Consider the following 9,902-nt stretch of genomic DNA (forward strand, 5'->3'; position numbering starts at 1 on the left):
AAGCAGGGCCTACAGACTACACGATCGGTCTCGCTAGTTGGATCGGAGCACTTCGCGAAACGGTTTCTCGAAAGCAACCATGTATAGTACTCAAATTAGGAGAGTAAGGAAAGAAAAGGAGGAGGGGGGAATGAAGTTATCCTCCCAAAGAATAACTGTTCAAAAAGCATATGATAAAGTTATTGCATTAACTATATCAATCTCCAAGAATTGATAAGAGAATGCTACTACAGATGTTTACAACAAACATCTCAGTCACTATTGTTAATAAGATTTTGAGTTGTAAAGTTATCTATACGTATATTAGAAAATAGTGATGACTTCACCTTAACTCACTTGTGCTGTTTTCATAGTTTTCTCTTGAGAACTGATTCTTTATCGAACTGTAACAAAAATATCAAACGATTTATTATTTCATTTATATATCCAGCACCGTTTGGCATTCTTAACTCTTTCTTGCGTGCAGACAAGAAATGGCAACACTCTAACTGCTCCTACAAGTAAAAATCCCTCTTTATTGTTCCTTTTTTAAACAGGTATTATTAACCTCATACAATTATCTTATAGTTATTAGCTTTCCTCATATGTATTTTGTGTAGTTTATTTTCAAGCCAGGTCCCAAAAATGGTGATATTACGCACTTGATTAGAACTTAGAAAACAAGTCATAAATTGCGCGCATCTGTCATAGCATCCAGCTAGGAATTGATTAACCCTGTTTTCGTGCCGTTGATGACAAGATCTCACAACGACGATGCAATTCCACAACAAGAGATCACGTGAAGAACAGCCACATACAACGTGGCTGGTCGTTGTGTGAACCAGACTGGGGGTGACTGATCTATATATGGATGTTTCGGTTCGTTTATGGTGATGTGACGCGTGACTGCTTTCGGAAAATTGTGAAAAAATGTAACAACTGAATGAGCTAGATTACAAAAAAATAACGATGGTTGGGAGTGAAAATGTCAGAAGAAAGACTGTACAGAGGATAGAGATATCACTTCTGTAAGGACAAGAGAGTTATCAAATACACGCTAAAGATTTTCACTACAGAAATGGATGCATGTTTATCTCTGGGGTGAGAGCATAAGAGAGGCATAGGCAAGCCAACAAGTAAACGTTTCTGGTAAGACTAAGATTGGTTGTTAGTTTTATTTACTCTTGCTTTTTTCTGGAGCTTTGTGCCTTAAAGTAAGTCCAATTCAATTATATGGACAAAAAAATTGTTGAAATCGATGAAGTCACGTTTCTCACGGAGACCAAACCATTTTTGTTGACGAGTACCGCTCATGTCTCCGGCACTGTTGACAGGAATATAAAAGCTGCATTGGATATCTGGAATTATTGAAGGTTGAAGTGAAGCTAAGCCAATTCTGCAGACTAGTTTGTTCAGGACCCATTATTCATGTGGCTAGTGGAGAGCGTACTGTGGTCTTACAGAGACGATGCCAGTAATCATCTTTCAATATTTCTTCTTTTCATATCATTTTAAAAGACATCGAAAAATAGGTCATTCAATCCACAACCTTCTTCGAGTTACCGACGATAACCTATCTAACCATCAACATGACTTTCGACTCGAAATTATAATGTCTTTAGTATTTAACAGGATGATTCACACCATGCTTCACAATAAACTTGTAAAATCAAAGCTAACACTGGGTTTCATAAGTATGGTCAATATTTTCGACATTTTATTAAATGTCAAGCCATGTTACTGACGGGATGGTGGTTCAATACTTTGTAATAAGTATGTCAGCGCAACAAAATCGCCGATAAAGTTCATAACTTCATTCAAAATGCACAAGAAACGTTGCACAAAACATACATATGCTTTCTTACGAACGGACATCTTAAGAATACTCAGAAAATACGGTAAATATGCACAACTATACGTCTATAGATCTTAAGAGTTGTAAAATAATCAGTATCTATCAATTGTTTTCTGTCACTTCTACTTATCGTTATTTACAATATCGTATTCACAATTTCAACAATGAACAAATTTTGCAACAATAAGTATTCATATAATACATAGTGTCAATACTTCCAAAGTCCAATTTTACGAACTTTGTCTTTTGTATTATTCTATTTGTTTTTATTTCTATTGTTTTCCTTTACAGTTTTAGCACACAGATTAACGTTCAGGAACTTAGTGTAACTCAAAATAGTCAGAGATGAGCAAGGGAAAAATAACATGTATGAATGGTATCCCACCATTCAAGGAGTATTAATGAAAATCTGTTTTTGATCAATATTTCAGAATTTTATGATATAGACTCCCATAAATAAACTTATTTCACACTTCTATGTTATTTATTATTATCATTAATCATTATCATTTATTTATGCAAATATACATGCAAGAATAAAATGGTACTAAAAATATGTTAGCCATTTACATGCACTCTACACCAGCCTGTACGTGTGTACACATCAATACATTACGAAAGACTTTCAGTAATGGTAGTAAATGGAAAACTCGATCACAGCATACGCACAATTGACAACGGTCGTCGACCACACCGAAGTAGAAGAAATTACGAATGACCAAATTCCAAACAAAAATGGATACACAATAAGGAAACTATTATTGACCATTAAGTTTGTTCTGACACTTTTCTTAATCCCTGGACCCTGATTTATATGCTGCATTAATCTTTTCCAGCAAGTAATCCTTGACACCCGGAGGAGCGGGCTGGTTGGGGTCTTCACTGGGAGGCCACATTGGCTGATGTGAGTCAGCATGTTCAAACCAAATCAAGGTGCAGCGAGGAGGTTGCCCGGGCTGGACCTTGCTGGGCAGCACGACACGGTGCATCTGAAAATACAAAGGACATTAGAGTGAACCAACTAGTTTCTTGGCATCACGTTTTCCTGTGTGTAACAAAGAAATGCTGGTGTATTCCTACAAGTTTCCTTTGGTTGGAATTGTCAGTTTCAGTTATGCCAAAGTCATCTACTCTGAGATACCATATTCCTTTCTCTCAAGGAAGGCAATGAACACAGAGAACCTAAGAGGGAAAGTTCGTCCCATTATAGATTTAACGTGATGTGCTGAATTTAGCTTGCAATCCTCTCTAATCAGTGACCCACCGCTAGTGTGAACTTCTTGTTGGAGTGGAAGTGGAGGAACTCCCCCGCCAGTAACAGTATGGTACCCGGGACGTAGGGCACGTCTATCCACTGCCCAGCTGAGTCACGAATCTGCCAAAAGTGAAGTGCTGCACCAACGACAATGACAACCATATCGACAGTTGGCTTTCCATCTCATCCTTTGCCAAGAGTTTGGACTGGAAAGTAGCAACTCATCCAACACAAGGTGGTGACCAAAAGCAAGCAAATTTATATCTCACCTTGGCAAGATCATTCAAGTCAATTAGCATAATTTTCTTTTCACTCACTTGTAAGCCTTTCGAGCCGTTGTTATAGATAAAGCTTAGAGTGGTGAAATCAATGTGAGCACCAAATCCAGTCACGTCCTCGCGGCCATCGGAGGTTAGTGGGTAATAGTTCAGACGGTAAATGCTGCAGCTGTTCTTGGTGCCGCTTTCCAGGTGCATGTTCACGAAGTGATCTCGATTCTTTCCTGGAGAACGTAAAGGTAACAACGATTCTTAATGCATATAAGGCTTTCAAATATTAATCATTGTTTTTCATTCGTGTGTGTGTAATTCACTGTTTGATCTGCTGCAGTCTCTGACGAGACAGCCAGACGTTACCCTACGGAACGAACTCAGAGCTCATTATTTCCGATCTTCGGATAGGCCTGAGACCAGGCACACACCACACACCGGGACAACAAGGTCACAACTCCTCGATTTACATCCCGTACCTACTCACTGCTAGGTGAACAGGGGCTACATGTAAAAGAAGACACACCCAAATATCTCCACCCGGCCGGGGAATCGAACCCCGGTCATCTGGCTTGTGAAGCCAGCGCTCTAACCACTGAGCTACCGGGCCGTGTGTGTGTGTGTGTGTGTGTGTGTGTGTGTGTGTGTGTGTGTGTGTGTGTGTGTGTGTGTGTGTGTGTGTGTGTGTGTGTGTGTGTGTCTGTCTGTCTGTCTGTCTGTCTGTCTGTCTCTGTATGTATGTATGTATGTATGTATGTCTGTGTCTGTCTGTCTGTCTGTATGTCTATCTATGTGTGTGTGTGTGTGTGTGTGTGTGTGTGTGTGTGTGTGTGTGTGTGTGTGTGTGTCAATGTCTGTGTGTCTATGTCTGTGTGTGTCTGTCTGTGTGTCTGTCTGACTGTGTGTCTGTCTGTGTGTATCTGTCTGTGTGTCTGTCTGACTGTGTGTCTGTCTGTGTGTGTGTGTGTGTGTGTGTGTGTGTGTGTGTGTGTGTGTGTGTGTGTGTGTGTGTGTGTGTGTGTGTGTGCAATTCGCCTCGGTCGTCTGCTGGTCACCCAGCCAGTCTTCCCCATTACGGAGCGAGCTGAAAGCTCATAGACCGATCTTCGGGTAGAACTGAGACCACAACACACTCCAAACCGGGAAAGCGAGGCCACAACCCTTCGAGTTACATCCCGTACCTATTTACTGCAAGGTGACCAGGAGCTACACATTAAGAGGCTTGCCCATTTGCCTCGCCGCCTCTGGGATTCGAGCCCGGATCCTCTCGAGTGTGAGTCAAGCGTGCAAACCACTACACTACACTACACTACCCTACACTACGTGTGTGTATGTCTCTGTATCTGTGCGTGTGCGTGTGTGCGCGTGTGTGTGCGTGTGTATGTCGGTCTGTGTGTGTGGGCGTATGTGTGCGTGTGTGTGTTTGTTTGTCTGTCTGTCTGTCTGTCTGTGTGTGTCTGTGTGTGTGTGCGCGTGTGTGTCTGTCTGTGTGTGTGCGCATGTGTGTGTGTGTGTGTGTCTGTGTATGTGCGCGTGTGTGTGTGTGTGTGTGTGTGTGTGTGTGTGTGTGTGTGTGTGTGTGTGTGTGTGTGTGCGCGTGTGTGTCTGTCTGTGTGTGTGCGCGCGTGTGTGTGTGTGCGCGTGTGTGTGTGTCTGTCTGTGTGTGTGTGCGCCCGTGTGTGTGTGCGCGCGCGTGTGTGTGTTTCACTGTTTGATCTGCTGCAGTCTCTGACGAGACAGCCAGACGTTACCCTACGGAACGAGCTCAGAGCTCATTATTTCCGATCTTCGGATATGTCTGAGACCAGGCACACACCACACACCGGAACAACAAAGTCACAACTCCTCGATTTACATCCCGTACCTACTCACTGCTAGGTGAACAGGGGCTACACGTGAAAGGAGACACACCCAAATATCTCCACCCGGCCGGGGAATCGAACCCCGGTCCTCTGGCTTGTGAAGCCAGCGCTCTAACCACTGAGCTACCGGGCGTGTGTGTCTGTGTGTGTGTGTGCGCGCGTGTGTGTGTCTGCCTGTGTGTGTGCGGGCGTGTGTGTGCGCGCGCGTGTGTGTGCGCGTGTGTGTTTGTCTGTGTGTGTGCGCGCGTGTGTGTCTGTCTGTGTGTGTGTGTGTGTGTGTGTGTGTGTGTGTGTGTGTGTGTGTGTGTGTGTGTGTGTGCGCTTTTTGAAAAGCAAGTTGAGGTCCAGGCCTCAACCAGTGAACACAACGCCTCTTGGGTCTACCGTGGGATCAACCATCACCCAGCACTTCACCACTGCGACACCGCATAAGTATCACTTCCCCTCGTCCGTGTTTTCCACATTGCTTCCATGTAGAATTAGGATTATTGTTAGGTATTAAGTTGGGTTCTTTATTGTTGTATTTATTACTGTGTTATATGTATATGTGTATGTCATTTTCCTGTGTTTCATGTTATATATGTGTTTCATGTTTCATGTTATACCTATGTGTGTCAGTTTCATTATGGGTTATTAAAATAGCTTTTTAAAGTGCCGCTTTGCATTTCCTCACCAGTTGAACCTGCAGTGTTTTTTTTTTTTTTTATTGTTATTGTTCACCGGCTCCCCGATGCAAATCTTACCAGTTTAACCGGTGAACGTAACAGTGTGTGTGTGTGTGTGTGTGTGTGTGTGTGTGTGTGTGTGTGTGTGTGTGTGTGTGTGCGCTTTTTCGATTTCGACGTTGGACACCTGGACTAAGTGAGGCAGTTGTATTCAATAGGAACTCCTCGCAGCATTGATCTTCCACAGACCGCCAGCACCACAAGCGCCATGACAAGGGTCTAGTGGCAATATTTACCAACACTTAGAGCGAGGCAGGTCATCAGCCTCCGAGAGAGAGTCCGATGCAATTCATGCAGAGACGGTAAAGGCGTCATAAACAGCGGAGCCTCTTCAATACACGAACTGTAACTGTCTGGCTTAAAGAGGAAGCTTTCATGCAGCTCAGGACCTGCTCCAGCATATCTGTAAGAAATGTTAAGGTGATTTTCGCCAAGGTATATCTCAAAACCTGATTATCTCCGTTGATGTAAAATTACATGCACTTAATTTAATTTCAATTTCACTGAATTTCTAAACACCAGCAAATAGATAATATTTACGAAGTATTGTCACCTTTCAGAGTTCATTTTCATGTATCCATGTACATTAGTATCTTTAGCCCAACGAATCTTAACCTCTTCTTGCTGCTTGAAGAAAGCAACACTAGTGGACAGCATTTCATTGATCTGGAACAGTGAATATCATCTTTGCAACCCCACCGTCATCACCACCACAGTGACCAAAATATCACCATTTTCAACACAAACATCACCAGCGTACAGACAAGCCTGCGAACACATTCTTACCAGGTGGTCAGGCACGCCGTGGCCGGTGAGATAGGCACATCCTATGTCGCTGAATGCCTGTTCTAGCTCCCGCGTCACGCGCTCCCACTCCAGCTGGCAGGGCTCTTCCACATGGTGCGCGCCTGCATGGGTAAAGAGTGTCATACTTCAGGGCTCACTTTGAGGAGGGCTTATCAAATCATTAACTGTGGTGGTTGAGGTGGAGATTAGAACTCTTCACAATACATCAGGTACACCACAGCTTGTATGGCGAGCAGGCAGTGCTTCCCAAGGGCAACATTTAAGGGGATTTTGTGTCTTCCCCCTTAAAGGTGGCCAGGGCAGCCACGCACTCACCTAGGTTACCCATATCCACGGTGGGCACCTTGGTGCAGGGAGGCACTTCGTTCTGCATGCTGCTGCACCTGTCCTGCAGTTCCTTCTGCTGCTGATACTGCTGATGGTTATGTTGCAAGTTGTGATGATGGTGGTGGTTCTCTTCTCTGCTTTGGTGATGGTGATGCCGGTGCCGCTGCTTTTGTTACTGGTGGTGGAAGTTTTTATGCCCCTAGTTAGATATCAAGTTAATGAAGTTGTAACTGTCTGTTCATATAACACAAAAATGAGAAGTACTCACTTGGAGGCGGCTTCTCCTTAGACAACAATTACATACACCCATGCAAATAAACCCGGTATAGTACCATCACCACCAACATAAACCCCACAAAGAATCGGTAACAAATGCAACACATATCCTAACGAACCCCGTTGTAGAGCTATTCAGCAACAAAGCTTAAGAAAAGAGGAAATATTAGGACACACGCACACTTAAATGAGGTAACTATAGTGCCGAGACACTTATGACACAAAATTATATGCAATACACTACGGAAATTTTGAGACCGATGATTTGTCTAACATGGTAACGAAAAGGACACACTACCACTTCATGCCACACACATAAATACCCTTGGTTACAACGTTCGTGGCTAGAATATTACGTGGTCTGTCCACAGATCAAAAGAGGAATATTTTTCCCTTACCGAGCACTGACTTTTTCTGTTGGTGTGGATTGATTCACTAGTTTAGCCCACGCCAGCCAAAAGAAAGGTTCTGGGAATTTTTCCTTGCCTACTCTTATTTTCTGAATGAACGAGATTCGAAATATTGAACCACCTGCCTGGCAACGGGAACCAACAACAACACGAACCCGTACATGTACCCGAAATATCCCAAACACAGTTCAGACAAACTGGTTTGAACTGAACCCACACGACAAATACGAACAAAACGAATCTCTGACTTCCACCACCGAAAAATAAATACACCCAATCATCACCTTAAATATCAATCATATGACTCGGGTCCTAACAGAGTGGTGCTGCTGGTTCTATTCATAGTGGAAGCGCAACTGATGGTGAAAAAAGGAGAAATTGAATGCTGGACGTCTGATATCACATTCTATGTAGCCCGCCAGACAATACATTTAAAGCATTGAGGATGTGTTTCCTAGTATCGATTGCATGATTTAAAGCAAAGACTTTCATACCTTCTTCGATCACGATGGATTTAGCAAGTAAGCGCCAATTACTTCGGAGAGACCCATCACTGTGTGCTGAGCACCATAGCAGAGGAGATTGTATTCACATTGGAGGCGTGCATTCTTGACATTTATCTTTCATCGTACACCTTCCAAACCTTAGTTTAACGGGGCCTGTTCTTGTTTATATCTATTCTCTTTACTTTCTCTTCGTTTTCCATACATCCTCATTTTATAGCTCTCCGTCCGTTATGAACTTCCTTTCCTCTACTCCACAATACGTCCTTTTCTCCTTCTGTTCCTTTGTTTTTTCGTCTTACTTCCCACCTCCGTCCCTTCACCTTCCCAAGATAAAGGTTACTGGAGTGATACCTCTTTCTTTTTTCCTCATTTATTTCACAACATTCACTCATCAACCTTCCTCACTCTCTCAATTCTTATCCCTGCCAGTTTCATTCTATTTACCAATCCTCAGGATCTTTTTTATGCACTCATCGTCGCACTTCACACACTAACACACTCATGCACGTTTGCGTTCTCTTTCATTCACCTTCAATCTAATTAACACTTGCGACTGCTCCCATCCCAAGTCTTACTCTCACTTAATCTTTCGAAAACATCATCAGCATACTTATTTCATCACTATTACACACACACACACACACACACACACACACACACACACACACATACATACGGCGGTGGCGTAGTGCATAAGGTGGTGAATGTGGGATCGGGCAGACGTCCACGCGTAGGTTTGAATCCCGCCACATACCGCTTTGAAGCTATGCTATTTTGTCGAGTGGTTTAAAGTTACCTACATGTCGCCATGATACCCAAGTTCTAGGTGGTTACACCATAGATGCACTTGGGTGCTGATATGGGGCCTATTATGGATACCACTATAAATAAAATTGCCTGCGCCACTAATGGGCGAAAGCTGAACAGCGCTTCCCACATATACTCTTCAAGTATGCCTACAAGCGCTATAGCCCATAACATAAGAAAAAAAAACACTTACATGAATTTGAACCGGCCTTGTAAACGTCAAGGTAGAAACTAATCATAGAGGCGGCAGAGCAGCCTGCTTAGGTATGAGCCAGAAACATATTCCTGGAGTTCGTACTGTACTGATATCGAACCTTGGGAAATTAGGGCCAATAGGAGAGTCCGCATACTTGTCAAAGCTCCGCCCACCATTTTTCATTGGAAACTAAAGTTCTTTCTCTCTCTCTCTCTCTTAGCAGTATGTCAACCTTCCTTTTCACCATTAAAGTGGTGTAATAGAACACCAATGGTAATCTCTTAATCCCTTAATCAACAGTAGCAGTGTCTCTACGGATTCTCCTTTATCACCTACTCTCCACTATTCATAAATCATCTCTATCTAGCCACATGAACTATCCTATCTAAGGCTGATGACTCTAACTTACACTTATAAAACTCGTGTGTCAGTAAATCATATGCAGGAATTCAACAACTGCATATGATTCAACTTTAGATCTTTCTGTAAAATCTGAATAAAAGAAAGCACATTTCACATTGACATTTCCTCAAAATTCATTTACTTCTCGTATCTGCTCAGCATTATCTTCCAAATAAGTTCTGAATTGTCTCCGCCAGTTCTTTCCACCCTCTCAACTGATATATGT

General features: G+C 42.9%; 1 protein-coding gene across 1 annotated transcript; it reads right to left on the bottom strand.

Moving 5' to 3' along the window:
• Positions 1–1,679: 1,679 nt before the first annotated feature.
• LOC123516561 (2-oxoglutarate-dependent dioxygenase 33-like) lies at positions 1,680–9,373 on the bottom strand. The gene is made up of 8 exons (XM_045276042.1): positions 9,272–9,373; positions 7,068–7,254; positions 6,732–6,853; positions 6,499–6,611; positions 6,182–6,348; positions 3,407–3,591; positions 3,099–3,209; positions 1,680–2,823 (listed from the first exon to the last, which is right to left on the bottom strand). Exons 2-8 carry the CDS (start codon positions 7,123–7,125, stop codon positions 2,626–2,628), a joined length of 954 nt encoding a protein of 317 aa, XP_045131977.1. The 5' UTR covers positions 7,126–7,254; positions 9,272–9,373; the 3' UTR covers positions 1,680–2,625.
• Between the last annotated feature and the right edge of the window lie 529 nt (positions 9,374–9,902).

This window comes from Portunus trituberculatus, chromosome 41, assembly GCF_017591435.1.
Source record: "Portunus trituberculatus isolate SZX2019 chromosome 41, ASM1759143v1, whole genome shotgun sequence".
Taxonomy (NCBI): Eukaryota; Metazoa; Arthropoda; class Malacostraca; order Decapoda; family Portunidae; genus Portunus; species Portunus trituberculatus.

Coding starts and splice junctions, on each gene's coding strand:
- LOC123516561 (XM_045276042.1), bottom strand. CDS start 7,125: ATGCAGAACGAAGTGCCTCCCTGCACCAAGGTGCCCACCGTGGATATG. Junction 6,854..7,067: donor CGTGGATATGGGTAACCTAG/GTGAGTGCGTGG, acceptor TTACCCATGCAG/GCGCGCACCATGTGGAAGAG. Junction 3,592..6,181: donor CTGCCTCGCTCTAAGTGTTG/GTAAATATTGCC, acceptor TACGTTCTCCAG/GAAAGAATCGAGATCACTTC.